Source organism: Verticillium dahliae, genomic scaffold (assembly GCF_000150675.1).
Source record: "Verticillium dahliae VdLs.17 supercont1.1 genomic scaffold, whole genome shotgun sequence".
Lineage (NCBI taxonomy): Eukaryota > Fungi > Ascomycota > Sordariomycetes > Glomerellales > Plectosphaerellaceae > Verticillium > Verticillium dahliae.
In genome coordinates this window covers 626,650-652,953 of record NW_009276921.1, presented here as the reverse complement: position 1 = coordinate 652,953, position 26,304 = coordinate 626,650, and the positions used below count along the sequence as shown (strand labels likewise).

At 56.0% G+C, this 26,304-nt stretch overlaps 10 protein-coding genes across 10 annotated transcripts; 4 read left to right on the top strand and 6 right to left on the bottom strand.

The window, feature by feature from the left end:
* Window positions 1-53: 53 nt before the first annotated feature.
* Window positions 54-787, bottom strand: VDAG_00181 (uncharacterized protein; the record flags this gene model as incomplete). Its single annotated transcript, XM_009651558.1, has 3 exons — window positions 54-248; window positions 306-637; window positions 691-787. The coding sequence occupies 3 exons, from the start codon at window positions 785-787 to the stop codon at window positions 54-56; spliced, it is 624 nt and encodes a 207-aa protein (XP_009649853.1).
* A 170-nt stretch (window positions 788-957) lies between these two features.
* Window positions 958-1,949, top strand: VDAG_00180 (U3 small nucleolar ribonucleoprotein IMP3). The gene is made up of 3 exons (XM_009651557.1): window positions 958-1,266; window positions 1,327-1,557; window positions 1,616-1,949. Exons 1-3 carry the CDS (start codon window positions 1,111-1,113, stop codon window positions 1,778-1,780), a joined length of 552 nt encoding a protein of 183 aa, XP_009649852.1. The 5' UTR covers window positions 958-1,110; the 3' UTR covers window positions 1,781-1,949.
* Window positions 1,950-2,299: 350 nt separating this feature from the next.
* On the top strand, window positions 2,300-3,295 carry VDAG_00179 (carrier protein YMC2; the record flags this gene model as incomplete). Its single annotated transcript, XM_009651556.1, has 2 exons — window positions 2,300-2,393; window positions 2,445-3,295. 2 exons carry the CDS (start codon window positions 2,300-2,302, stop codon window positions 3,293-3,295), a joined length of 945 nt encoding a protein of 314 aa, XP_009649851.1.
* Window positions 3,296-3,464: 169 nt separating this feature from the next.
* On the bottom strand, window positions 3,465-4,238 carry VDAG_00178 (60S ribosomal protein L22). Its single transcript, XM_009651555.1, has 3 exons — window positions 4,130-4,238; window positions 3,800-4,038; window positions 3,465-3,734 (listed from the first exon to the last, which is right to left on the bottom strand). The coding sequence occupies exons 1-3, from the start codon at window positions 4,142-4,144 to the stop codon at window positions 3,608-3,610; spliced, it is 381 nt and encodes a 126-aa protein (XP_009649850.1). The 5' UTR covers window positions 4,145-4,238; the 3' UTR covers window positions 3,465-3,607.
* A 1,752-nt stretch (window positions 4,239-5,990) lies between these two features.
* VDAG_00177 (uncharacterized protein) lies at window positions 5,991-7,065 on the top strand (the record flags this gene model as incomplete). The annotated part of the gene is made up of 3 exons (XM_009651554.1): window positions 5,991-6,089; window positions 6,154-6,772; window positions 6,830-7,065. The coding sequence occupies 3 exons, from the start codon at window positions 5,991-5,993 to the stop codon at window positions 7,063-7,065; spliced, it is 954 nt and encodes a 317-aa protein (XP_009649849.1).
* Window positions 7,066-7,647: 582 nt separating this feature from the next.
* VDAG_00176 (uncharacterized protein) lies at window positions 7,648-9,583 on the bottom strand (the record flags this gene model as incomplete). Its single annotated transcript, XM_009651553.1, has 2 exons — window positions 7,648-8,737; window positions 8,808-9,583. The coding sequence occupies 2 exons, from the start codon at window positions 9,581-9,583 to the stop codon at window positions 7,762-7,764; spliced, it is 1,752 nt and encodes a 583-aa protein (XP_009649848.1). The 3' UTR covers window positions 7,648-7,761.
* A 447-nt stretch (window positions 9,584-10,030) lies between these two features.
* VDAG_00175 (5-oxoprolinase) lies at window positions 10,031-14,185 on the bottom strand (the record flags this gene model as incomplete). The annotated part of the gene is made up of 3 exons (XM_009651552.1): window positions 10,031-10,437; window positions 10,490-11,838; window positions 11,889-14,185. 3 exons carry the CDS (start codon window positions 14,183-14,185, stop codon window positions 10,031-10,033), a joined length of 4,053 nt encoding a protein of 1,350 aa, XP_009649847.1.
* A 682-nt stretch (window positions 14,186-14,867) lies between these two features.
* On the bottom strand, window positions 14,868-18,161 carry VDAG_00174 (PX domain-containing protein; the record flags this gene model as incomplete). The annotated part of the gene is made up of 1 exon (XM_009651551.1): window positions 14,868-18,161. One exon carries the CDS (start codon window positions 18,159-18,161, stop codon window positions 14,868-14,870), a length of 3,294 nt encoding a protein of 1,097 aa, XP_009649846.1.
* A 1,137-nt stretch (window positions 18,162-19,298) lies between these two features.
* Window positions 19,299-19,876, top strand: VDAG_00173 (uncharacterized protein; the record flags this gene model as incomplete). The annotated part of the gene is made up of 2 exons (XM_009651550.1): window positions 19,299-19,565; window positions 19,661-19,876. 2 exons carry the CDS (start codon window positions 19,299-19,301, stop codon window positions 19,874-19,876), a joined length of 483 nt encoding a protein of 160 aa, XP_009649845.1.
* Window positions 19,877-20,250: 374 nt separating this feature from the next.
* VDAG_00172 (DEAD/DEAH box helicase) lies at window positions 20,251-25,827 on the bottom strand (the record flags this gene model as incomplete). The annotated part of the gene is made up of 3 exons (XM_009651549.1): window positions 20,251-21,820; window positions 21,886-25,064; window positions 25,120-25,827. The coding sequence occupies 3 exons, from the start codon at window positions 25,825-25,827 to the stop codon at window positions 20,251-20,253; spliced, it is 5,457 nt and encodes a 1,818-aa protein (XP_009649844.1).
* Window positions 25,828-26,304: the final 477 nt, after the last annotated feature.

Below are 26,304 nucleotides of genomic sequence, written 5' to 3'. Positions count from 1 at the left end.
ACACAAATTACAGAATGACCCCTCCCCCCGTGCCTGGTGTTTTCCATCTACTCCTACAACTTCCGCCCGCCCTGCAATCGCTTCATGATGATCTCAGGGTGGAAGTGGACACTAGGGTGAATGCCCATACCGATGACTCTGCGGATTGCCTTTGCCATCCTCCTCTGGTTTCGTGGACGCAGACCAGTGTCCCTTGAGTTCTTGATCTGACCAAAAGAGGTCATGTACTCCGAAATCATGGAGAAGTTCTAGTCATTGTCAGCCTTGCGGTTCTTTCTGCTGCCAATGGGGCTGAAGCAACAAACCTTGTACATGTCCAACGGGTTCAGCGACAGCAAATCCGTCACATCGCGCTTAGGAGCCGTCTTCTTCTTCCATCTAGCCAGTTGGTGAGGATTCATGTCGTGCGGCGCGTAGACATCGCCGGTTTTCCACTTTCGTGGCATCTGTTTCATATAGTCGTCGCTGGTCTTGCGCTCGCGCAGCTGCTGCAGCTCGAAACGCTTGCGAGCTAGCTGTGCCTCGCTCTGGGCGAACTTGCCGCCGCGAACGAGGTTCTGAACGCGTTCAGCATTGTTTCCGGGAGCAGGTCGCTCGTCGAGGGTGAGAATGTCGGAGGCGGAGTTGGGTTTGGATTCTAGAGAAGGGGGTTAGAACACGGGGTGTCCCGGAATGGTCCTCATCACGTACGGCTGAGGGCGGGTGTTGTGGAGAGAGGTCGTGCCAGACGACGGAGGAAGGCGGAAGGCGCGGTGACCGCAGGCAAGAAGGACAGTCTGGGAGGCATTGCGGCGGTCGTGGGTGGTGCAATTGAAGATGGCCGTCGGAGGTCAGAAGCCGAGTCGCGATGGTTCAAGCTCTCCAGGTGTTGTGTTTTTGGGACCCACATTAGTCCAATGGGCCCATTTGTTCTGTTCTGATAACGGTGGTTGAAGATGGTGATAAGGATTTTTCTGCATCCCACTTGCAGCCGCAGCAACTACCGCACCCAGTCTCACAAACGATACCGCCGCGAAACACGAACGCATACAAAGAACGCAGCTTCTCTGTAGCCGGGATCGACATATCAAATACCCGAGTGGCTGATCGTCTGATCAAACAGCCGCAAAAATGGGTCGCGCCCTCAAGCATCACGAATCGAAGCTTCTTCGCAAGGTCGACTTCATCACATACAAGCAGGACAACGACCATCGCGATGCGAACATTCGAAGGCGGTACATGATCCAGAAGCCGGAGGACTACCACAAATACAACAGGATATGCGGAGTTAGTTGTTCCTTGCTCTCGTTGGCCTCCTCAAAACACACATGCTAAGAGTTATCGTAGTCTATCCGCCAGCTTGCACACCGTCTTTCACTTCTGCCTCCCGAAAGCGCGGTCCGTCAGAAACACGAAAAACTCCTCCTCGACAAACTGTACGATATGGGTATTCTCTCCACAACAAGCAAGCTCTCCGCCGTGGAGAACGGCGCAACAGTCTCCGCCCTCGCCAGGCGGCGCATCCCCGTCGTAATGACGAGGCTACACATGGCTCCCACAGTCCAAGCTGCCACAAAGGTGAGCTTCAAGACTCTAACCGCTTTGAAAGAAAAAGAGGTCATGTTAACATCCGCAGCTTATCGAGCAGGGCCACGTTCGAGTCGGCACCGAGACAATCACAGACCCGGCTTTCTTCGTGACGAGAAACATGGAGGATCTGGTCACATGGACCGCAGGCAGCAAGATTAAGAGGAACATCATGAAGTACAGGGACAAGCTGGATGATTTTGAGCTGCTATAAGAGGGCCGTGTGTGTTTGGGGTGGGTAGCGGAAGATGATAAGAAGCTTATCCCAAGGGGCAAAGAGGTGCCCCAATGGGATCTGACCAGTACAACAGACCCAGTTCACTTGAATATCCGAATGCAACAGAGAATCATCAGTACCTTGCTTCCATTTCAAGAGTACATTGGACTGATGTTGCACGTCACCCGTGTATTCATTTGTCATGAAGGCGGAAGGACCCAGCAGGGCACTTGACTGTATGCATGTAACCGGTAATTGACGATATTGCACCACTCTATCCAGTATGGTAGCCGATCTCGGTGGACTTTCAACCCATGGACATCTGTAATTCATTTCACTTTACGCTCTGTCATAACTCACGATCCTTTTCATGTTTGTTGTTTGCTGCAAAGAAGGCTTATCCCGAAACCAAAGTTTCGTCAAAGCATGGTGTGTTGCCGTAACAGCTTGAACGAGTGGTAACGTCATTGACCCCGGTACGCATCCCTCTCATTCGAGGATCGCGGAATTGTCACGATGACCGCCGAGGTCAACAATGAGAAGGGTCCCGCCTTCAAGAACTACAAAGGCTTTGTGGCTGGTGTCTTCTCAGGCGTTGCAAAGCTAACCGGTCAGTATTTCGGTCCTGTAATGATAGCCTATTGATTAATGAGTGGCATAGTCGGGCATCCCTTTGACACTATCAAAGTCCGGCTTCAAACAACAGACGCCAGCCGCTTCGCGGGGCCTCTCCAATGCGTCGCTCAGACCATCCGAAATGAAGGAGTTCTCGCCCTCTACAAGGGCGCCTCGCCGCCGCTTGTCGGCTGGATGTTCATGGACTCGGTCATGCTGGGTTCCCTGACCGTCTACCGGCGCCTGCTTTCTGAGAATGTCTTCCACGTCTCCGATTTCCATCCAGGCGCGCCACTCAACTCTGGCAAGAGCACGCTGCCTTGGTACGGCCACGGGATGGCCGGGATCATGGCCGGCGCGACCGTCAGCTTCATCGCTGCGCCTGTGGAGCACGTCAAGGCGCGCCTGCAGATTCAGTATGCCGCCGACAAAGCTGGCCGGTTGTATAGCGGACCTATTGACTGCATTCGGAAAATTTGGAACATTCACGGCATCAAGGGCATCTATCACGGTCTTGGATCGACACTGCTATTCCGCGGCTTCTTCTTCTGCTGGTGGGGCAGCTACGATGTTTTCTCGAGACTCCTGCGGGAGAAAACATCGCTGAGTGCACCAGCAGTCAACTTCTGGGCCGGTGGGTTGAGCGCGCAAGTGTTCTGGCTGACGAGCTACCCGTCGGACGTCGTGAAGCAGAGGATCATGACAGATCCGCTCGGGGGGGGACTGGGTGACGGCGTGAGGCGATTTCCGCGCTGGCGAGATGCTGCAACTGCAGTGTGGAAGGAATCCGGATGGCGAGGGTTTTGGCGCGGTTTCTTGCCCTGCTTCTTGAGAGCCTTCCCGGCGAATGCCGTGGCGCTCGTCGCGTTCGAGGGTGTTATGCGATCGTTGCCATGATTCCAAAACTGTTGGAAACGAGTCTGGCACAGGGAAATGTACCATCAGGCGATAGGATAGGGGCTGGCTGTTTTTACACAGCAGGCAGTGTGACGCGACAAAGGATACCCCTCAAACACACATGTCATTTCGAGATCAAAAAAAAAAGAATTGTTTGGTCACAAGAATTGGCAGGTCAAGCGCACGCGAAGGTGCTAGCTTTTGATTTGGTTTTTAAAGGTATCCTGCCGCACCTCATGCTCGCCCCTCCAAGCACTCTTTTTTCCCTGACTGTTGTCCGAAGAATCATGAAGCGCATTTCGTCGTGAACATTTACTCGTCATCGTCCTCAGCCTCGTCGTTGACGACGTTGTAGAACTTGAGCGTGTAGACACCCTTGGAGGTGGCAACGACGCGGAGCCAGTCACGAAGCTGCTGCTTCTTGAGGAACTTCTTGGTCCTGTGCAAGGCAGTTTGTCAGCGCGCTTGTTAGGCAACATGAATTGTTCCTCTGTAAATACGTACAGGTACTTGAGGTAGCGGCCAGAGAGGTCGTTGTGGGAGACAATCTCGACCTTGCCGTCGGCAGAGGAAGAGATGGTAATGTTGTCTCCGAGGTTGTTGACACGGCCCTCAACCTTGATGCGGTCCTGGAGGAACTTCTCGAAGGCAGCGACATCGAAGATCTTGTCGTTGGCGGGCTGAGAAGCATCAATGATGAACTTCTTGGTGGACTTGGGACCCTTGGTGCCCTTCTTGGTCGCCTACGGAAAACATGATCTTAGCCTACTGTTTCACGCCATGGTCTCGGGAGAGAGACTGGGCCAACAGCAAAGCGATGGTTCATGTACATACTGCTTGAGGAGCCATTTTGATGGATTTGAGGGGGGGAATGAGTACGCAAAGAGGTAAGAATCCTGCGTATGGGTCGAGTGTCGTGGGATGATCAAGACTTCTTGAATGCGGGATCGCGGGACAAAAATTCGTGTGGGATTGGGAAAATGCCCAAAAAGTTCGACAGGGGGGGACTCCACCAATCAGGGCTTCGTGGTTTTGCCGCATCGCCGACTGACCGAGAATGTGGCCCCTCCATAGCTCGGTGTATTCGGTAACCCGGGCGAGAGCGCTGGAACGAGCACCCCGCCTCATAAGGCTGCGCTAAATCCTGGCTGTTTTGGCCCCCACGATCGCCCGACTTCGAACCATGTACAAAACACGATCTCTGTCGGGGCTCAATCCTTCACCCGCTCTGCTGGGACGGGATGAGGTGTTTCTCCGCCAAGTGCTTCTGTCATGATCGCCTCTGACAGTGAATTGATGCCTCGGCTAAGTGTGTATCTCGTTTCGACTGAACGGGTTCACAGCTCGGACAAGCATCAACGCCGAGCTGTTGATGTCCATAAAGGCGGGCCCCGGAGCTTGAGTTCAGACATCGGCATTGTGTTCTTCTTTGGGCAAGAGCGTCATTGCCTTGGACCGCGACCCTTGGACATGGCACTTTTCTAGCGCTCCAACCCTGCAGCAACGCGACGGAACGTGTGTGAAGTCGTGCGACCAGGATTTCCGAGAGTGGGCACCAATCACTTGATAGCACATCACTGAGTGCTTTAGGGACGCATTGTCAATCGGCTGACCGAGGCCGAATTCGGATAATCTGGAGTCATCCCCAGCGCTTCCGGTTGGTTTCAACCTGCCAACGAACGTTCCCCGCGATATCTGGCATGCCACGAGGACCATCGGCGAGGCCGAGAAGTCAGTGAACGAGCGTTGAAATGTGGCAGGCTTTGGCGTCCTTAGTCGAACCTTGACTCGCCTTCCTATCGAGGAAGCGCGGCAGTTCATTTCATTGCCGCAGTGACGATGTCATTTGCAGCTGGCCATGTTGCAGCTGGCCAGAACATGGCCCGTGGCCCTGGGGTCGGCGCGCCCTAGCGGCTTCCTTCCCGCAGCAGCACCATCAGCGAGCCTGGCTCGTCGATGCCTCTCGGGCTAGGTGTGTGAAGGATTGGACGCCTGGTTGTCTTCGAGTCAGCTCTTCTGTAGAGAGACCGTTGCATCGGCATCAGCCCAAAAGCTTGGGACCAAGTGCCGGAAGGTCTGCTGTCTGGATCATCTCAGGCACACGCCACTCCGACAAGGCATGATGTCCGAAAAGAGTTGGACAGCGAATCGTGCCACTCACAGCTGCCCGACGCCTTGGGCCCCTCCCTGGTTGACACCCTCATGCAAGTCAGCAGAGTGGCTCTAGGCTGCGGGCTTTCGCCGCGGCGACGATCTCGAAGGCGGCATTGTGTCGAAGTGAGCAGGCTCCGGTCACATGCTTATTGGCTCAGTGTTCCATTGAGGGCTCTACAAACCTTGCTTCATCATGACGGTCATGGCTGCCCACACACCCACCATGCTTTTGAGAATCGCCAGGCGACCAGTGAGCACGTTTCCGTACTTATGATTATTTGAGTCCCGGCTGCTCCAACAAACTGTGTCGCAGCCACTGCTTGGTGTACTCGATTGCCTCTTGATCAGTCATCTTTGTAATGGTGTGAACACGACCCCTCAAGAGAAGCCCGGTTCGGACCCTGGCTAGCAACAATCGTTTCAAAGGGTCGGGCGTGGCACGAAAGAACGAGAACACACATCAAATCGAACTGCTGATTCCAAGCAAAGCGTAAACTTCCCAGCCTGCAAGACTGAAACCCTCGTTCCCTACTCTGAAGCCATGATGCGTATTGCCATTGCCGGGGCCGGCTGGTTGTCCAGCCTGCTCACTCTTCACATTTCACAAACAGGCAACCCCGTTCTCATACTGTCGAGAAGTGTAAAGTCCCTCCCGGGCGAGCTCCTACACATCCTTTGAAATGCAGACGCTAACCATAGCATAGGCGCGACCAGACTTTGAGGTCGACTTCGATTGCCAAGTTGCCGTGGTTGATTATGACGACGCAACTGCTATCCAGTTCGCTCTCCAGGGCGTAGATCTCGTCATTAGCACTTTTCGCGGCCCCGCACAAATCAACCTCATCCACGCCGCACGACGAGCCGGCGTTCGCCATTTTGTACCGGCAGAATTCGAAGGTGGACTCGCTCATAGATCAACGACAGACGACCCCTTGGACTATGGATCCTCAGAAGCACTGGACCTTCTCCGAACGTATGCCGGGGCGAAGTCTCGGAACTTCCAGTGGACGGTGTTCTCTTGCGGAGTTTTCTATGAGCGGTTCGGCCCTGGAGGTCTTGGAGCGTACGGCATGGGCGCATCGAGCAACCTAGCAAACCAGGGCGATTACCTCGTCGATGTCGGAGCGGGGACAGCAGACATTGTTGAGACAAATTCCTCCGGCCGGCCCGTCCAAGTGTGTATGACCAGCATGGACGACTTGGCTCGTTTCGTTGCCGCAGCCATTGAGCTTGGTCTGGCATCCTGGCCCAGAGAGTTCAAGGTGCGAGGTGACCGCTTGTCGACTCGTGATATTTTTGCGGCCTGCAGCTACGTTCTCGGAGGTACGACGACCCTATTGATTCTGACAATGGAGGCCGGAGCTAATGTTTTCCTCGCAGGCGGACTCAGCCTTCGCACCCGCAAACACTCGAGGCTTGAGCAGGAGCAGGCCCAGTGTGCGTCGTCCCAGGACTGGACGCAGTGGCACTATATTCAACAATTACGCGCGACCGCTGACAGGCGATACGACTTTGGACACGCAAACCTTAACGACGTGATCGCGCGTGCTGATCCCAGTATCCAGCCCGTGGGATTTCGTACATGGCTGACGACACAGTGGGCACCAGACACCTAAGGATTGTCCAAAGATTGCCGTTCTATTGGAGAGAAAGAGATTGTGAATGTTTGGCGCTTCGTCTTAATGATACCTTTTCCTTCCCCTTGAGCTTCAATTCTCTGATGCGTGCGCCCTAGAACCACCGCGAGATTCAATCGTCTCTTGTCGGGCCATTGAACCGGCTCGCAGACCCGATTTACCCTCAGTCGTATCACACCCACCCACGTTCCTCTCTGCTATGTGTTGGACCTTGCCGATGAAGCAGCCTGATACTGGGCCCAGTGGCGGAGGTGTCGTCACAACCATTTGATTTACCCTGGCGAAGCATGGGTGTGAGCCACACCTTATTTCGTCTGATGTGACGTGCTCACTCCTGTCGATCAGATTGCCTGTATCCTTTGCTAGGGCAGCCAGCACGGCCGGCTAGGTTGAGCCCCCAACGACCATCTAATTTCCTGCTGTATCTTGGCATGTCCAAACAACACATGTACCCAATGAGCGATAGCCGAGAGCCCAAAAGTTTGAGTTGATACGCAGTCATGCACACAGTGCCTTACCTACCCGAACAATGAGCCCGGATACGAGATCGAGGAGTCTTTCAAAGTCAAGCTTATCTGTTGAGAGTGCGCAGTTTGCTTACCACCTCCCTGATTTGATAATACAAGTGCAATAATGTTGGTCGCCCCGACTTCGGCAGGACGAGCCCTTTGGGCCTCATGGCTCTGCCTTGCCCTTCCCCGGGTCTGCCTCGATCTCCAAGCCACGACCCTGGATACCCCCTGGCTCATCTCCTAATTCGTCTCCATCCTCCGTCACGATCCACAAGCAGAACTCCTCCCACGCCGTAGCCCACTGCTTCAGCCTCTGCGCCTTGATGCCGCGCCCCAGACTGGCCTCCCGCACTCCGGCGCCCCAGGCCTTGGCGTCTTCGTCCTCGAACGCCGCCCATCGAACCCCGTTCTCCGCAAGTGCGCCCAAGCCCTCGAGCCCGAGGCCGCCCCAGCCCTGCAGCAGCTTCCAGTAGTCGTGAGACGGCCCGATCGCGCCGGCGCCCCCCAGCGCAGCAGGACAGTCGCTTCCCAGCGAGCACGGCACGCCCCGTGCGATGAGCGCCGGTAGCGGGTTCGTCCTGTCGAGTCCGGAGAGGCGTAGGAGTTCGCTGCTGAAGGGACTGGTCTCGATCAGGATACGCTTCTCCTTGACGAGGTCGACGAGGAGGGGGTGTCGGTGCAGCTCCTGGGCGCTGCCGAGACGGCGGGTTCCCAGCAGTATAGCGTTGTAGAGGTCCTCGTCAGCCAGTATCCCGCCGGCGGCTAGAACTTCGCCAGCGTGGAACAAGAAGGGGACCTCGACGCGCTCCTGGGCGCACTGCTTCTTGAACCAGAAGAGCTCCGGCAGTAGGTCCTTGATGGAGCGGCCGGCGTCCTCGCGGCGGCCGCAGACGTCGTAGCCGGCAATGAGGGACGGGTACGTAAGCTTGGTCGTGAGGCAGTTGTCCATGTCTTGAATCAGGGCGCGCCTCGGGAGGGCCCGATTGGACGTCCAGATGAGACGAAGGCCCCAGAAGGAGGCGTGAGAGGCTTCGGACTTGAATCTAGCGAGCTCTTCGTCGATGACGTGGTACATGTGGTCATAATCAGTCTCGGGCGCCTCACGGCTTTGGCGGCAGTAGCCGAGCCCCAGAGTGACGCTGCAGACCGTGTCAGATGGATGCTCTGCGCGGCAGCAGCAGAAGCAGCAGCCCCAGAACGTGAACTTACCGTAGCTCGATCCAATTGACGTTTTCAGCGTGAAGAGTGCTCATTAGATGACGTAGGAAGGCGCGAAATATGGGCTCGTACGACAGGATGCTTTCCGTGATCTCGAAGCACCGTCCCAAGCGTTTCCAGATGACTTGGTGGCTGGCGTGTTGTTCCACGGACCCCTTCGATATGACACATTGCGTCCTGAGCCAGTTTCTGAACGCAAACTCTCCGCCGTCATTGAACTCGTTCGCCGCCTTCTTGAGACCCCTCCAGGTACCGGGGACGTAGCCGCTGGTCCAGACTGACGCCTCGCTCGTCTCGGTTTGGCGAAAGCCAAACTTCACGGTCGCGCCCTCCAGCGCCGTGCTAGAATCCAACGGTGCGTCGGCCGAGATGTGCATTCCCGGAGTTTTGAACAATACGTCCAGGAGCCAGTCGATATCGACCATGCTACTCAGGTTCGCGTTCAACACGCCTCCCTTCGGCAACCGCCGTATGATCCGCCACAAGTCTGTCGTCTCGAGCAACGGCTTCGCCAAGACAAACGGCGTTCCCAGAGCTTGCTGACCGGTCCACACCGTCTCATTTTCTCTCTCGCGGATCTTGGTGACGATGGCAGCGGCACGGCGAGCGAGCGGAGAGAGCGAGTTACGGAAGCCCGTGTCGGCGCGGAGGGCGAATTCCTGGTCCTGAAGGCGGACGCTGCCGGCGATGAACTGCCGGAGGAACGGTTCATTTGGTGAAGGAATCTCCTGGGCTAGTTGAGCGTAGTCTTCGTCTGAGAGGGACATGTTGAGGGTTTGCAGGCAGCAGGCTGATGGTGTCGACGGGAGCTCGTTGGATGACGATGACACAAAGTTGAGTCGCGGGGGGTGCTGCTATCGGGCCAGGATCACTGACTTCCACGGGGACTCTTCCGAACTAATCCCAGGAAAGAAGACCAATTCAATCTGCCGATTGCATAAGATTATATCTGACCGATATACTCCTGCATGTGTGGGATGAGATGAGATGCTAGTGTCTCACCTCTTGGAGACCAGTGACGTCGGATGGTGGGGTGGTGTTCACACCGAGGACCTCGGTCTATCCGCCACATTTCGGTGTAGGCCTCGGTGAACCCCCCTATTCCAGTCTCCCTTATCTAGGTACCTAGGTAGGAAACCAGCAAAGTCAAAATTTTCTTGCATTGCCACGCATTGTCTGGCATTCACAATCTCCAAGCCACTATGTAACCTAAATCAGGCCTGAAGCTGCAGGTCTTCTCTGTTGGCGTGGCTGCCGCCTCTCCATCCCGCTCGAGGATCAGTCTTGCTCTGAAGGCCCTTTTCCTTCCCAGGAGCGCCCCATCCACCACCTCCAGGGGTATTGACGATGATGCGATCACCAGGCTTCATCGGCGCGCTGTTCTTCGCACCGAGATTGAACCTCCTCTCCTCGTATTCCACCTGTTCTCCATTCTCTTTCTTGTCATCAGTTCCCTCTTGCAGCCTCTTCAGCGACTTCTCCCAGCTCCCTTTCTCGACCTGCCGGACCCAAATGTTCTGTCCCGACTGGCCATCCTCGCCGCCCGCGAGACCGTACGGTCGGTACACTCTTCTCTCACTGAGAATAGAGACTTGTACGGGAATGCGGAATTCAATGTCCCCTGATCACGCCGTCTCCGCCATTGTGCTGGCCCCTGCCGCCAGAGCCTTTACGGAGCGAGAACTCCCGCAGCAGCACCGGATATCGCCTCTCGAAAACTTCAGAGTCAGTGATGCGCGTGTTGGTCATGTGCGTGTGTACACCGCTGGTGCCCTCCCATGTGGACCCTGCGCCACTGCCACCTGCGATTGTCTCGTAGTAGCCGAAGCCCTTGACGACCTTGTCCTCGCCGCCGACGTTTCCGCCAAAGCCAAAGGTCAAGTTGTTGCAGTCGCCCTGACTGGCGGCGCACGCCTGGAAGGCCTTGAAAATGACATCTGTGACCCGCTGGCTCGTAAGGACGTTGCCTCCCACCACAGCCGCCTTGTCCGACGGTGAAAGCAGGGAGTGCGGTGGGATCTTCACCGTGATGGGCTTGAGGCAGCCCTGATTCAGGGGTATGTCTTCCGAGATCAGGCATCGCAGACAATAAATAATGGCGCTGTAGCTCACTGCCTCTGGCGCGTTGATGTTGCCATAGACCTCTGGGCCTGTGCCTCCAAAGTCAAAGACGGCTTCGCCCTTGTCAGCGTCGATTGTAATTTTCAGCTGGATAGGGCTGCCGTCGTCCATAAAGTCGATGGCTTGTAAGGCTGCACCCTCAAACCGCTTGCTGACCTCCTTGAGTAGGTTCCGGACGCATAGCTCAGCGTTGTTCTGAATGTGTACCATGTAGAACTGGACCGTCTCTTCGCCATACTCATCGATCAGACCCTCAATCAGAGAGATTCCCTTCTGGTTCGCCGAGACTTGTGCGCGGAGGTCGTTAATGTTGTCCGCCAGGCAGCGTGTTCCGCTGCATCCTGGGTATTGAGCCGGCTCGTCGTAGAGCAGCTCAGTCACACGCTTTTCGTCAAAACGCCCTTCACTGACGAGCTTTTCGCTCTTGATAGCTGCACCTTCCTGAAACAGCTCGCGCGAATGAGGCGGCATGCTGCCGGCTGTGATGCCACCAATATCAGCGTGGTGGGCTCTGGAGGCGGCGTAAAACAGAATCTTGTCGCCCGCGTCGTTGAAAGCGGGCATGACCAGCGTAATGTCTGGGAGATGTGTTCCGCCATATGAAGGGTGGTTCGAAATGATCACGTCCCCCTTCTTCAGGCGACCTTGCCAGATCTCGGCTTGCCTCCTGACGCACGTTGACATGGATCCTAGATGGACAGGCAAATGGGGCGCATTTGCAACCAAGCCTCCTTTGGCGTCAAAGATGGCGCAGGAAAAGTCAAGTCGTTCTTTAACATTAGTGCTGACACTTGTCTTCTGTAGCGCGCGGCCCATTTGCTCAGCAATGGCCATAAATCTGTGGCCAAAGATGCTGAGCATGATGGGGTCAACTTCTCGGTCGCCCTTCTCCTGGTGAGGCCTGCGAAGACGTTAGCGAGTGGATGAAAAGGTCACAGGCGGCCATCATACCCATCCTTAGAAGCCCCCTTATCAAGATCGATGACCACATGGGTGTCAAGGATATAAGCGGTAGCCCCAGGTGTCACCACGATAGTTTGCGTACCATCTGCTAGCACGGCCGGGCCTTGGAGGACATGTCCCGTGTTGAGGTTTTCAAGCTTATACACGGGAGTTTGTTGGCGACCACCCTCGTAGTACACCTGCTGGCGATCGTGAACCTTGGTGTCGTCGACATCCTGGCGGGTCAGGGTCTTCAGTTGTTGGTCGACTGATTTCTCGTGGTGGCGAGAGCTCTTGCCGATGCCCCGCACGCGAACGTCATCTACAATCATGTCGCGATCGTCAAGAGTAAAACCAAACTCGTACCGATGCTGTTTGACAAAGGCACTGCCAAAGTCCCACGCACGTCCCTCAAAATCTCTCTCGGCCTCTTCGGCACTCGGTTTCACAATCATGAGGGCGGACTCGGTCCCTCGATATCGTATGTTGAGGTACTCCTCGAATACAATATCGTCCCCTTCGAAACCCTGGTCCTCGAGAGCTTTCCGGGACCGGTCCTTGAGCTTCTCCATCTTGCTCTTCAGTTCGTCGACAGTCTTTCCAGGGTATGCCCAGACCTTTGATTCTGGTTCCTGGCGTTCATCGACGACATCGGCAAGGGCCATGCCGTAAGCCGACAGCACGGATGAGTACCGATGGACCAGAATCTGCTTGATGCCCAGAGCATCGGCAATCGCGACGGCATGCTGCCCGCCGGCGCCGCCGAAAGTGGCCAGGCGATGCTTGGACGAGTCGTGGCCCTTGGCCTCGGTAATCGACCGAATGGGTCTCGTCATGGTCTCGTTGGCCACGGTGAGGAATCCGTACGCAACCTCGTCCACCGTCATAGTCTTGCCAGTCTCGCTGTTGACCTGATCGGTCAGCTCCTGCAGGACCCTTTGGCTAGCTTCAGGGTCCAGTCCCTGGTCCTCGTTCTTCCCAAAGATCTTGGGGAAGAACTCTGGCAAAAGTCGACCGAGGTAGAGGTTTGCATCCGTCACCGTCGCCGGGCCTCCTTTTCGGTAGCACGCCGGGCCGGGATGCGCTCCAGCCGACTCGGGGCCCACGACAAACAGTCCGTTCTTCCAGAACAGTCTCGACCCGCCACCAGCAGCGACCGTGTTGATGTCGAGCTGAGGCGATTGGATGGTCACACCCGCCGTGGTCGTCTCGAAAACGTGCTCGTAGCGCCCTTCGCCGTAGCGGGAGACATCCGTGCTGGTGCCACCCATATCGAAGCCGATCACGGGAATCTTCGTCTCTTCGTCATAAGAGGTGACAGCATAGCCAACAACGCCGCCAGCAGGGCCCGACAAGATGGCCTTGAGGCCAGTGAACTTTTCGACGTCCACTAGCCCACCATCGCTCTGCATAAACTCGCACCGGGCTCCCTTGCTGCCCTCTTCTTGCTGAACGCTCCTCGTGCCGAGGCCGCCCTCGAAGCCGGACTGGAAGCCAGATATGTACTTCTTGATGGCCGGCGTCAGGTAGGCATCGGCACAGACCGACGTGGCTCTCGACACGAGCTTGATCATGGGCATGAGCTCGTGACTCAGCGACACGTGCTCAAAACCAATGTCCCTCGCCAGCCTGCCGACCGTGGCCTCGTGGTCGGGAAAGGTGTAGCCGTGCATGAAGCAGACGGCCACGCTCCGGATCCCCTTGTCAAAGACCTGCTGAAGCTGGCTCCTGATGCCATCTTCCGCCGGCCGCCGGAGGATACGGACCGCCTCGCCAGACGTGCCCTGCACCAGCTCGGCGTCCGCCGCCCCCTTGGTCCCAGCCGTGACGTCAACCTTTGTGACCGTCCTCTCGGGATCCTCCGCATAGTCCTCCAGCGTCACGCGCTCGTCGACTTCGACAACCTCTTCATAGAGCACATCGGGCTTCCGTATGGCCAGGTCGAAAATCTTGGGTCTGCTCTGGTTTCCAATGGCCAGACAGTCGCGGAACCCCTTGGTGACAACAAGGGCGATTCGCTCGCCCTTGCGCTCGAGGAGGGCGTTCGTAGCGACCGTCGTGCCCATGCGGATGGAGTCTATGCGGCTCGTGTCAAGGGCGGCCCCGCGCGGGATCTCACGCTCCAGAAAGTGCGACATGATGCGGCGGATTCCCTCGAGCGGGGCGTCGGCGTAGTTGGCCGGGTCCTCGGAGAGCAGCTTGATGATGATCTCGCGGCCGTCCAGCTCGCCGACGCAGTCTGTGAAGGTGCCGCCGCGGTCAATGGCGATGCGGACCCCGCGGGACCGCAGCGTGGTTTCGCCCATGATCGGCAATGGTGGGTAGGTTCAGACGCAAGCCAGCGAGGCTCGTTTGGATCAATCGGGATGTAGTGGTGCTCTGGTCTTGGGAACAAACAAGTTGCCGGTTGTGACGTGCCTTGGGAACGTTAATGTATCGTGATTATGGCCAGCCTTTTGACCATGTCGAAACAAATGTGAAGCAATTACAAATCCAGGTATTGGCAATACCAATGTCATCACACAGGCAAGGCAGTCGCCGAGGCCGTCACCGGAGAGGGGCGCAAGTGAGCTCTTATCAGCAGCGTGCTCCCTTATCTGACAGCGTGATCAGTACCCCGCCACAGTGCCTACCTAGGTACCTGGGTACCTGGCTTTCATTCGAACACGGACAGCAGCTTCATCAATACCGCGAACATCAAAAGCTCAGCATTCATCTCCATGGCCATGGTGCTCTGTAATTAATAGAGAGCTCGGTCCACAAACGTGTCATGCTAAAGCAAGGATGTATTAAACATGGTCGCTGTGCGAGAAAAAGAAAACCAGTGTATCGTCTAGCAACCTTGCTTCATTGCCTCATCCTGGCAGACCTGTTTCCCCCCGAAATCCGTTCCATCGCCTATTAATAAATACTACAAGTCGCCGTACTATACAGCCCCTAGTCGTACACATCAAGAAATTCATATCGTAGCATTACGCATGCGTCCGCTCAATGCGTCACGACCCTGACGGCCTGGAGCAGAATGCCAAACATCAGGCCCCGCGCTACCTCCTCCAGCTGGAGGCAGTCAAAGATGCGTCCCAGCGCGTCCGTCGTGGCGGCTTGGCCCATGACACCCGTGAGAGCAGCCGGCACGCCGCGCTCAATGAGCATCCTCCGCGCCTTGATCCGCAGCTTCTCCTTCTCCTCGGTTGTCATCTCAGCCGGCCAGCTTGCGCGCTCCTCCTCCGTCGGCATCGTGTTCTCGCGCATCTTGCGCAGGTGATGCGCCAATCCCGCGTCGCTCGTGTTGGCCTCGATCACCGACTCCTGCATCATTTTCTGGATCGACAGAAGAGACGGGTTGCCGGGCCGCAGGAGGAACGATTTGGCCGCCGCCAGCAGCGTGCGCCGAATGTTCCATGCCGAGGAGAGCGTGTACATCTCGTTGATAACCGCGAACACGAGCTCCACCGCGACATGTGTCTCCTGCTCCGACAGCTGCGCGTATTGCCGAACGGGTTTTGGCGCCGTGACCGTCGCCGCCGCTGCTGCTGCCGAGGGCGTAGTGGGGCTGGTAACGGACGCTTTCTGCGTGTGCGTCTGGGCCAGCGGGGACGTGACGCTGGTGGACGAGTTTTCCCTCGTGAGGCACAGCTCACGAGCCTTGAGGTGCGTTTCGCCATTGCTCGGAATAGACTGGAACGCTTGCTGTTCGTCAGCTGGCGTGGGGAACTTCATGCCGTCGAGGCTCAACGTCGATGGCGACCGCAGAGGCGATCGCAGCGCTGCCAAGCTCGATGCGCGGCTGTGCTCGCGGCTGCCGCTCAGCGCACTCGGTACGCCCCTCTCCCACCGATCGACCCTAGGCTTCAGGCCCTCGGCTTCCGACTCGCCTCGTGAGTCGTAGCTGGGTCTCCTCTCCATGGGTGCTATCATGCCGGGCTGTACCGAGACAATGGATGACCGCTGGCTGTCGAGGCTGTCTCTCGTCTTGCGGGGCGCCCCGGGCGACATGACCTGGCTGTTGAGGCTGGTTGTGCTTTCCATGCGCGGCGCGGAGCCCAGCGACAGACGTTTTGGCTGCACCTGGACTTCGCTGATGGAGGCGTTCGTCTGCCTCCGCGGCCCCAGGCCGATCGTGTTGAAAACTCCGGTAACGCCACCAAAAACAGCTTTGCCTCCTTCCATCGCACCCTTGGACCCTAGCGAGAGCACATCTGTCATGTTCTTACTGAACGCATCCCAGCCGAGGACCCCGCCTTTTGACTCGCCACGAGAGTGTCCGTTTTCCTTCTCGAGGAACCGCTTCATGCCCTCGCTTTCGGCCAAAGGTTGGTACCAGCACGCGTCCCGTACGTAGCGCTCGAGCTCGCCTCGCAGAGACGACCTCGAGTGCAACTTCCAGTTGGGAAGCGTTGTGTGCTGTTCCGTGAAAGCTGTCGCTCCCGAGATTGTGGCTATGCGTCGCAGAATCTCGTGCAACGTTTCAAAATCAGAATACTTGCGCACAATCATCCAGCCGGCATAGTGGGAAGACGCAGGCTCTATCTGCACGAGGTAGTCCCAGGTCGGCTTGCTCCGAATGCGGGCATTGTCAGTGGGCGCATCATCGTGCAGGACAATATTGGCATTGTGCAGGGTCAGGAGAGGTTTGCGAGGGCCCTCGCCCGGCGCCTCTGGCTCGTCCTTGGCGGGTGGCACAATCTGGTCAAACGTAGTGAACTGGCCATTTGTGTCATTCTCCGGCTGTTTCGGGGACGACTCCCGGCTTGACATGTCGGCGGTGGATCGAGGTGTGATGGGTGACTGCAGACTCTCGCGCTTGCTCGAACTGTCGACCGATGGCTTATCCATGGATGTTTCTGAGCGTGGGGAGATCTCTCCCGAAGTAGAGCTGGGTCCTTGGCCATTGGTTTCGTTTGATGCTCTGCCTTCGCCAGCCTGGGCAGGCTTCTCGGATTTAGCGACCGTCGCGTTGGTTTCTTTTTGAGATTGGCATTCCGCCTGGGCTAGCAGTGCGTTCATGCGCTTCATTTCTTCCATTGCCTCTTCCATTTCCTCGTCTGCTTTGCTCAGTTTCTTCCTGTGCATAGACTCCTTGCGTCTAAACTTTTCGAGGTCAAACGAGTTGCGGTTGCCCTTGGCTAGCGAGATGTTGCCGACATTGCCGTCAAAGTCCGCAAAGAGGTTGTTGTTCATAGTGTTAGCATCCGGGCCGGTCTGCATGCCGACGTCAATGGCCTGACTGAAGTCGGGCTCGCCAGCCTCAAGCAGGTACACGATCCAGCCATTGATCCATTCCGGCTTGGAACACGTCTGTAATGATGTTTCCAAAACGACACCTGCGAGGATCTCCCGGAGAAAAACGCGTGCAGGGTCGCATTTATGTGTTTGTCGGTCGAGGTATTGGAGCAGATCTTCGGCGACCATGCGAAACTTGGTCGCCTGCTGCGTTTGGCTGAGGAGGCTGGAAAGACTCGAGTCGGGGTTTTCGGCGAGGTACTCATAGATTGCATCTGCTGCAGTCACATTGGATTCGGCTGATACATCGGCAAAGGCGGCGGAGAGTTCGGAGAGAAAAACAATGGCGATGGAGCTTGTGTTGGTCAGGAAGTCGAGGAAAGAGTCGGCTGGACGCTTGCGGTACAAAGCATTTGAGACGGAGAGGAGAAATGAGTTGAGGACCTTTCTGCAGGCCAAGGGAAAGGACGAGTCGCCTGGAAGGATAGGGGAGTACCACCATTTGATGTAGTCCCGCACGACGGCGTCGACAAAGCTGGACAAGGCCTCACGGGTCTCCGGCTTGAAATCGTCAAATGTGTTGATGAGGCGTTCCTCCTCCGCCTCCTTGATTCCCTCCGTCTTTGACTCGGGGGCCTTCTCGAGTCCCAGCCTTTGCAGAACCTCCACACCTCTTTCGCCGCGAACAGCTCGAGAGATTTCGGGGTGGCGTGCTTCGTAGGAGATGAACAGGACTACGCCGCCAAAGGCGCCAATAAGCACAAGCCCGAGCTTGCCCAATGCGAGATATGTGGCTGCGGCCAACCCAAGACCAACACCAGTGAGTGTCTCTGGAGTAGCTGTCGAAAGGAACTTCAGTGTCTTCGCAAGAAGGTCGTCGTCGGAGGCGCCGGAATGGTCGGGAGCGGTGGTGGGGGAAGGAGGGGTTGGCGAGGTCGAGTCTGGTGCTGCAGTCTTCATCTTTTCGACTGATGCGACTGGAGATTCTGCAGCGGGTGCAGCTTTCGTGTCTTGGGCAAGTCGCGCACCAAGGGGGGCTTCGTCTGGGTTGGAGTTCATGGCGAAGGTGTTGTTGGTAGTGTCGCGTGCTCAGCGAGGCTTACATCCCCATACCCAGACGAGTAGTAGTAATGCGACACCAGTTTGGGCCAGAAATCGGATGCACACGTTGAGGGATGGGTCGATGAGAGCGCAATTGGGGTTGAGAACAGTTTGTTGAAGACTGTGGAGTGAATCTTTGGTGTTTCGGAGTGCCAGGGTCGCCCCAGAAAGCTTGAAAGGTCTGACCGTGGAGGGCGGATGGGAGCCAGGAGTAAAAGGGGGGATGGTTGCTTGCAATACGCAGATTCGAGATTTGGGGGTGGTTTGGCGGGTGGTTCCTCAATCTAGCAGCCCACCTCATTAGCTCCCTCTTGGCGTGCTCTAAAAATGGGATTGCCGGTGCGTGTTGGTACGTGCCAGAAGCTCCAGTCCCTGTAAGGCCAGCCACGTCGAGTCACGCTTGTTCATTCCAGCGCATTCGTTTCCCTCCACTGCCAGACTCGCATGTCGGGTGCCTCAAGGTACCTTGGTAAAGGCAGGTATGGACGACCGTTCTATCTGGCCCTTGCGTCAGACATGCAGCGCAAGTATAGCTCGGAGGTCAATCAGATCAGAGCGGCTGGTTCCTAATGCATGGACTCAGACAGAATGCATTCAGGCTTCTTTCTGTCTGGGCGCATCGTGGCTGCCCTGTCAAAAGGGGGACCCCTGATCTGAAACGCCCCTATAGGCATAGTCTTCTGCTGGACGCGGCTGCCCCGTCTGCACCAGCAGGGACCAATATGTACTGTCACGTGTCTAGGCGTCGAGCCTTCCACGTCATTCTTGGCAAGCGCGACTGCCCAACTCAACGCGACGGACATACCGTCAGGTACCTCTTCCCCCTAGCGAGGCGGCGTGCCTCTTACCCCAGATTGACACTATTCAATTCCACCAAACCTCAGCAGGCCCTGTCCATTCCCACATCGGTCATGAGCCAGAGGGAGAATCTGATGTAACACTCTTGCACCAAGACAATCGATTCGACCGATTTCATTGAAATCGTCTGCTTTTCTCGAATAGTCCCTCCATAGCACCTTCTTTGAGATACATCGCGAACCGGCACACCGCCAATCTCGACGCGCCATCTATCCCAGTATCAACAATACCCGATCCATGATGGCAGGCGCAAAGGGCACCAAGCGCAGCGTATCGCGCATCGACGACAGTGACGAAGACGGTCCCATTCTCACCAAGCCTATCAAGAAGACCAAGACCACGGCCAGCGCCACCTCGGCCAGCGCCGGCAAGGACAAAGACGGCAACCCGTACTGGGAGCTTTCTTCCAAGCGTCGCATCGGCATCTCCAAGTTCAAGGACATGACCATGATCAATATCCGCGAATACTACCAGAAGGACGATGATATGCTGCCAGGGAAGAAGGTAAGCCCACCCCCCCTCCCTTTCCATCCCCTCTTCTCGGTGCCGCCTTTGAACCCAATCCCCCTGAACAGCCCCCTTGCTGACATGTCATCCAGGGCATTTCTCTCTCGCTGCCCCAATTCGAGGCCCTCCTCAAGGCAGCGCCCGCCATCAGTGCCAAGCTTCGCGACATGGGTCACGATGTCGAGGACTCCGAGGATGCGGGCGGCGCGTCTACGCGCGAAGACGCCCCTAAGAAGCCCAGGGTCACAGCGCCACCGAAGCAAAAGAAGGACAATTTCGAGGCTACGAGCGACGAGGAGGAGGATTGACAAACGTGCTCAAATTCAATCCTGGTGGGGTGTTTGACGATTATGCCAACTTTGCCAACTGACGTATATACAAACTCTTGCACAAAATTGCCTTAGTTTCACTTTAGTACGCCTAGGCCACGATTTAATGACGACAGACGAGCTGATGATCCATTATTGCTTGATGTATGGAGTTGAGAAGTGAACACATGAAATGCGATACCTTCGACGCCCAGGCGGCCGGCCGAATAGCACTGTTTGAGGTGTCATGCGCAAGTACAGATCAACAGCGGACGAAAGTATCAGTCACCGAAATTCTATTCTTTTGAGATAGCCCAGATCTCAAGTTCGCGTTGCGCAAACTAGCACGCAAGGCAGAGACTGCCCAAATAGTCTTAAGCTCCGATCTTGAAGAACTTGTCATCAAACTCCTCCTTGAGCTGGGTGAATGCCTTGAGCACGTTGGGCAGGTTTTCTTCGTCCTCCATGTCGCCATCGCTATCAGTCTCTTCGTCGCCTGACGAGCCCGACGCCTGCGCAGCCTCTTCGTCGTCGTCATCATCCCAGTTATCGGCGACCTTCTTCTTCTTGCGAACAGGCAGAGTCTGTGTGACAGGCGCCGCGGCAGCCGCCGCGGCAGAGGCCTTGGCAGGGCGCTGCGTCTGCTGCGATGGCATGAAGTTGACCTCGTCCTCCGCAACGCCCTCGTCCAGCTCGCCAAGTTCCTCGGCGTCAGCATCGGCGCGCATGTAGTTCGTCAGGCTCGTCACGATGGTTGCAAGGACGACAGAGAAGTCCTTGAGGAAGAACCAAACATCGCCGCCCTTGATGCGATTGTCGCGGGTCAGCGCGACGAGGTCGCCGTGCTTGAAGAAGTCATAGATGTACGCGTTGAGGCGCTCATCCGAATCGATCGGATACACAGGAACATGTGGGATTGTCGCCTCCTCGAGGAAGACGCCTGCACGGACTGTGGAACACAGATCGTGTACCGAGCTGAGACTCTCATCTGTATGACCAGAGAGCGCGGCAAAAGTGGAACGAATCGAGGGGCTGGGTGTACGGCCGAAGGGAACCTGTGCTTTGGTAGGCTCGTGGGCGCCGACGGTGGTCTTAGTAAAGGGAAGAACATTGTCAGGGGAGTCTGACAGGTGCTGCGAGGCGTAGGATGTGACGTAACCCTTGAACAGGTTGAGTGTGTCGCGGTTGTGCGACACTAGAATGCGCTCAGCCGCCTTGGGCAGACGTGGGAGGAAAATCACGGACTGCGAGTTGCGTACGATGACTTCCATGTACTCTCGGTCATTGGTCCTGATAACTTGGCGGCCAAACAGGTGTGACATGACGAGTACAAGCTGGTTGAGCACGGCAGCGGGGTTCTCGTTGATGCGGCCACAGATGCGGTGGAAGTACCCTCCTTTAAGCAGAGCATGGAATCCAAATGCAGCATTCTCGGTGAAGTAAAGATGGCTCACAAGACTTGAATAGTTGATGGGAGCGCCCTTCTCTGAGAGCAGGTGTTGTCGACGCAGGTACTCGATCGAGAAACGCATGTGATGCTTGATGGCCAACCCGCCCTCGGGGCCACCGAGGTACAGGCGTGACTGCGAAAGCAGTGAGTTGACGGCAGCAGTAGCGAAGTCGGAATTCTTGGTTCCACTCAGGAGACCAAAGAGACGAAGGATAAGAGTCGTAGAGACAGGGAAGTGACCGCGAAGATCAGGTAGTCGAAGTGACATGATTTCGAAGGCGCGGTTGGGAGCAATGTCGGCAAAGACGACATTGCCGAGCAAGTCAAAGCCTCTTCGACCGGCACGACCGGCAGCCTGACGATAGTTCAGCGCTGTCAGGTCAACGGAGTCGCCGTTGAAGATGACAGTCTTGCAAGGCATGTTGACACCGAGCGCGAGGGTGCCAGTGGCCATGACGACTCCCAGGTAGCCCTTGCGGAACAAAATTTCGACCCTTGTCCCTAGTCAGCAAAATCATTTCCCAAGGGCATTTGGCTCAAGGGGAGGAGATGAACTTACACTTGACGGTACCTCCGATTCATACCAGCATGATGCACGCCGAGACCTCTCTTCAGAGACTGGACCAGCCATTGGTCGACTTTGTCGCTGCTCAGGTCATCTGTCATCTCAGCAAACTCGGTTCGCGAAAGTCTCGTGCGATCGCCGAAGCTAAACTGCTCAAGAGGGTCCTCGGGATTGAAACTCTCCCAAGGGCTGACCTCAATGCTAGCGTTGGCCTGGGCTGTCTGCATCTTTGAGTTCTTGTTGTCGTCGCGGGAGCCGCCCTGCCTGTCGTCCTTGTTGCCAGCTGCAGGTCTGTCCTTCTTGGGCTTGGCCTTTGCTGCCTTGAGCCCGGCTTTCTTCCACTCCTCATAGTCCGCCAGCTTCTGCTTCCACTCTTTGCTCGACTCCTTCCAAGCCGTCTCCTTAGTAGAGAGGTGTCCCAGGACAGTCTTGAGAGCTTCCTCGCATTGTGCGCGGTCGTAATTGAATGCTATGGCGGGCAGACTGTCGTTTTCGTTAAGATCATACAACAGCGGGATGATTGTCGTACGTTCTTTGAGACGTTTTTCCTGGGAGACGAAATCCTTTTGTAGTTCGACAAAGGCAGATCCCAAGAGCTCGGTTCTTACTGCACTGAATGGCGATTCAGGGACTACCATCCATTTCTGGAGGACATCCTTCAGTCCAGCCTCCCAACTGAGGATATCAGCCTTGCTGATGATTTCTGGCAACGTGCTGCCAGGGTCCAGAGACTTCGCGACCGGGAAGTCGGTAGTCTGGTGCTTTACCATACACCTCCACAGAGTCCAGCAATCGCGAGGCTCCAGGCTGACATCGTCCAAGCTGCCACGGTTGATGTCGAGCAACGCAGCAATAGGGTGGGTGAAGAAGAAGCGTGGGTTCCTCTCCTCCCCTTGGTCGATACCTGGAATTGGCAACTGATCCTGCTTCGCCAAGACATCCATCTTGAGCTGCTTCGGCGGACAGTAAACGAACTTTCTCAAGTCGGAGTAACGAGCATTGTGGACGACCAGTTCCATTTTGTAGCCCTTTTGCGCCTGCGACGCAGCGAGCCAGTCGTGGAACTCGCCTGCGTTGCCAACCGTGGCAGACAACGCGATGATGGGGCAAGGCGCAAGTAGCAGGAGTTGTTCCCAGACAATACCGTCTTCGGCTTGGCCGATACAGTGTACTTCGTCAAAGATGATCCTCTTGACGCGACGCGCCCAGGCGCTGGGACGGTCGGAATTACTTGGGGCGAGCAACATGGTCTGCAGTACATGAGGTACTGTAACGAGGACTTGGCAGCCGGTCGGATTGTTCACTCGGTAGTCGCGAGTGTGAATAGCCCATACAGACTTGCCTTCTCTGGTGTATGACTTTGAATACCTCGCAGCGACTTCAGCCGCGATCTGGTTGACCAATGCCTTGGTGGGGGCGACATAGACAAGGACATCGTCGTCATTGGCCTGGAGGATCTTCTTCATCGCGTAGAATGAGATGAAAGTCTTACCGGCAGAAGTGGGCGCGACTACCATCAGACTATTATTGGCATCGATAGTATCGAGAACCTTTCTCTGCCAGGCATCGGGATCGAATGTCACTCTGTCATCGGGCTTCGAGTCGAAATTGCGTTCCATGTAAGGTCCTGAGTGCTCAAGCTGAAACTCGGTCAGATTGAGAGGTATGGCGAGGTCCTTGTTGGACGCCTTGATAGAAAGTTTAAAGCTCAGATCGCGCGAGGCTGTCTCGTTCTTCACCAATTCGGGGAACGGAAGGTTCACGCAGGTCTTGATCAGATCAACGGCTTTGAGAACCTCAGGGGTTGCGTTGGGAGACCGCGCGATATAGAGCAGTCTGTCCCAGAGGAGAGCCACAATGTCAATTCCTGCAACACTGTCAGTTTGGTCCACTTCGTACGAATAGGTTCGGTGCATACCCTTGAGTTTTCTCTTGGTGGTCTCGCATCGCTTCTTCCACATGAGAACAAGCACATTGCACATGTAAAGGTAACCCTCGGGGCCAACAACAGCCAACGCCTCCGAGGGTCGATTGTGGATATACCTCAACGTCTTACCATACCGCCTGACGAGATTCTTCTCCTCGTCTAGCTCGGCAATGGTTGATTTCCAGTGTTCGATGGCCGTGTTTCCCTTCTTCTCATGCTTCGACGCCTGTAGGGCCTTCGCCGCTGCAAGCGCTTTCGCCTTACCCCCGCCGACTTTCTTCGCCTTCTCAACTTGCTTAGCAACCTTTGCTTGGTTGCCGGTACCGGAGACGACAACTTCAGGGTCGATGATTCTACCGGTTGCGTTGGTGAGTGAGGCGGAATATGTGACAATGTCCGCCATAAGCTTCTGATGACGCTTTTTTGCCCAGAAACCAAGCTTCGGGGGAGGCTTGCGAGGATCGACAGGCTTTTTGTCTTTGTTCCAGTTGCTCAGCTCTTCGAAGATGCTGGCTGCCGTCGTCGACTTGGAGGATCGTGCATCAGGTCGGACCTGGACGGAGTCGAGGTGTTTGTCAAAGACGGGATGAGAGAAAGGAAGGACAGATGTGTCGCGGTCCTGAGTTGCCGACTCCTCTGCCCGCTCTTCGTCATCCTCGTCTTCGTCATATTGGGGAATGGAGGAAACCTTGGACTCATCGGTAGCCTCGGCAAGGGCTTTCCTCAGAAGATTCGCACGGGTTAAGACTCTCACAGAAAGAGAGTCACAAGCGTCCTCGTCCTGTAGAAGTGAAGCCAAGATATTACCATCAACTAGATCGTAAATATCCCAGGTTAGGTTGTCGAGCGATGCATCTTGAGACAGACCCTTGATGATATCGCGAGCTGTCCTGAAGAAGTTGTCCAAGAAAGATGCTTGTGTTCCGGCCAGTGCCTTTGAGGCGTTGCCGCAAAGCCTTTCGGACAGACTGGACGCACCGAGTAAAGCGGTGTGGAGTAGGAGCGCGGCGGCCTCGGATCCATAGTTGCCAGACTGCAAGATCTGTTTGAGGGCAGCAATAACTACTAGCTCGCGCACGGTGAGTCTATCTGCAGACTCGCCAGCGATGTTCTGCTCGACGAGAGGCGTTTTGATCTGGTCGATCAGAGAGGTCAAGGCCGCATTTTCAGCGGATCGAGAGACGCCCTCGGGTAGGTCGAGATCAGCAAGCCTTGTGTTTGATCCCGAGATGAGGGTTGTGAAAATCTTATCCGAGTCAGTGCGAGCTCATGATTGTGACTTGGTATCAGTTCCAACATACCTTGGAGCTCATAAACTGGACGTCATTGATGACGGCCACATGATACCCCTCGGATACGAGCCTGTAGATGAAATGCCTCAGAACGACGGTCCTTCCGGCACCTACACTCTCGTCGTTCTCGCCATAGGACGTGCCCTCGTTACAGAGAAAGAAATGCACAGCATTTTCAGCACGGTAGCGACGGAAGTCCTCAGAGTCAAAGTCGTCAAAGACTGTGACGTTGGTTCGACGATCAGAGACGTTCCCTCCGTTCCTCGCATGCCGTTTCAGGTGCTCGATCAGAACAGTTCTCGCCAGTGCGAACTTGGCCGTCGCTATTGAGGCGTTCTCAGCCGCGACTGACTCGGGAAGTACCGCATTCGCATGGGCGTTGAAGAAGAGGATGTCGAAGTTGCAACCTCTCTGCCTCAGCTCGTCGAGGAATTTCTCTACAGCGTAGACGGCGTGAAGGAGCTGCATACCATCTTGGAAGTCAACTTTGGCTTCGGTGATGCAGTGCCTCAGCAGGCCCTCGCCATGAATGACGAAGAGCTCCCTGCCAGCGAAATCGCCGACAATGTCGACTGTTCGAGGAAGGAGATTTGTGTACCAGAGGCGCAAGGTCTCGGGGTCCGTGTGCTCGCCAGAACTGGTGGACGCGGTCTCTTCATCGCTCGAATCAGTGTACTCTTCACCTGACGAGGTGTCACGCTCGTCCTCTTCAGCCATGATGGGTGCGAAGTGGTAGGTGAGAGCTGCGATGATAGCTGTTGAGGGGTGTTGGGTAATGGAGGTCGTTGGGGGAAGGCAGGGAAAAGCTGGCAGCTGCCTGTTTGGTCGTTGGGTTAGGCCGCTAGCGGAGTTCAGAACGCACAACAATCAATTTATCGGGCAGAGTTGACATAGAAGAAACGCGCTATACTTGTCAAGAGACAATGCCTGTTTCTTATTTCTGAGTGGGGTAGAGGTCGCGTTGTTGACCTGATGTGCGCCTGGTAAGAAAGGGCGCCAGGTTGAGTGAGAGTTGCAGAGAGCACAGAGGCGATGTGTTTTTAAAAACGAAACGGACCCTCTCCTCGTCGGGCCCGGTGTTCTCGCGAGCGGTGAGGCAGACAAAGAGGAGGCCTAGAGGGCAGTGACCTGTAACCAGGCAGGGAGGTACTGCACGTCGGGCGGACTGTCGTAGGCGCTACATATCTTAGGTAC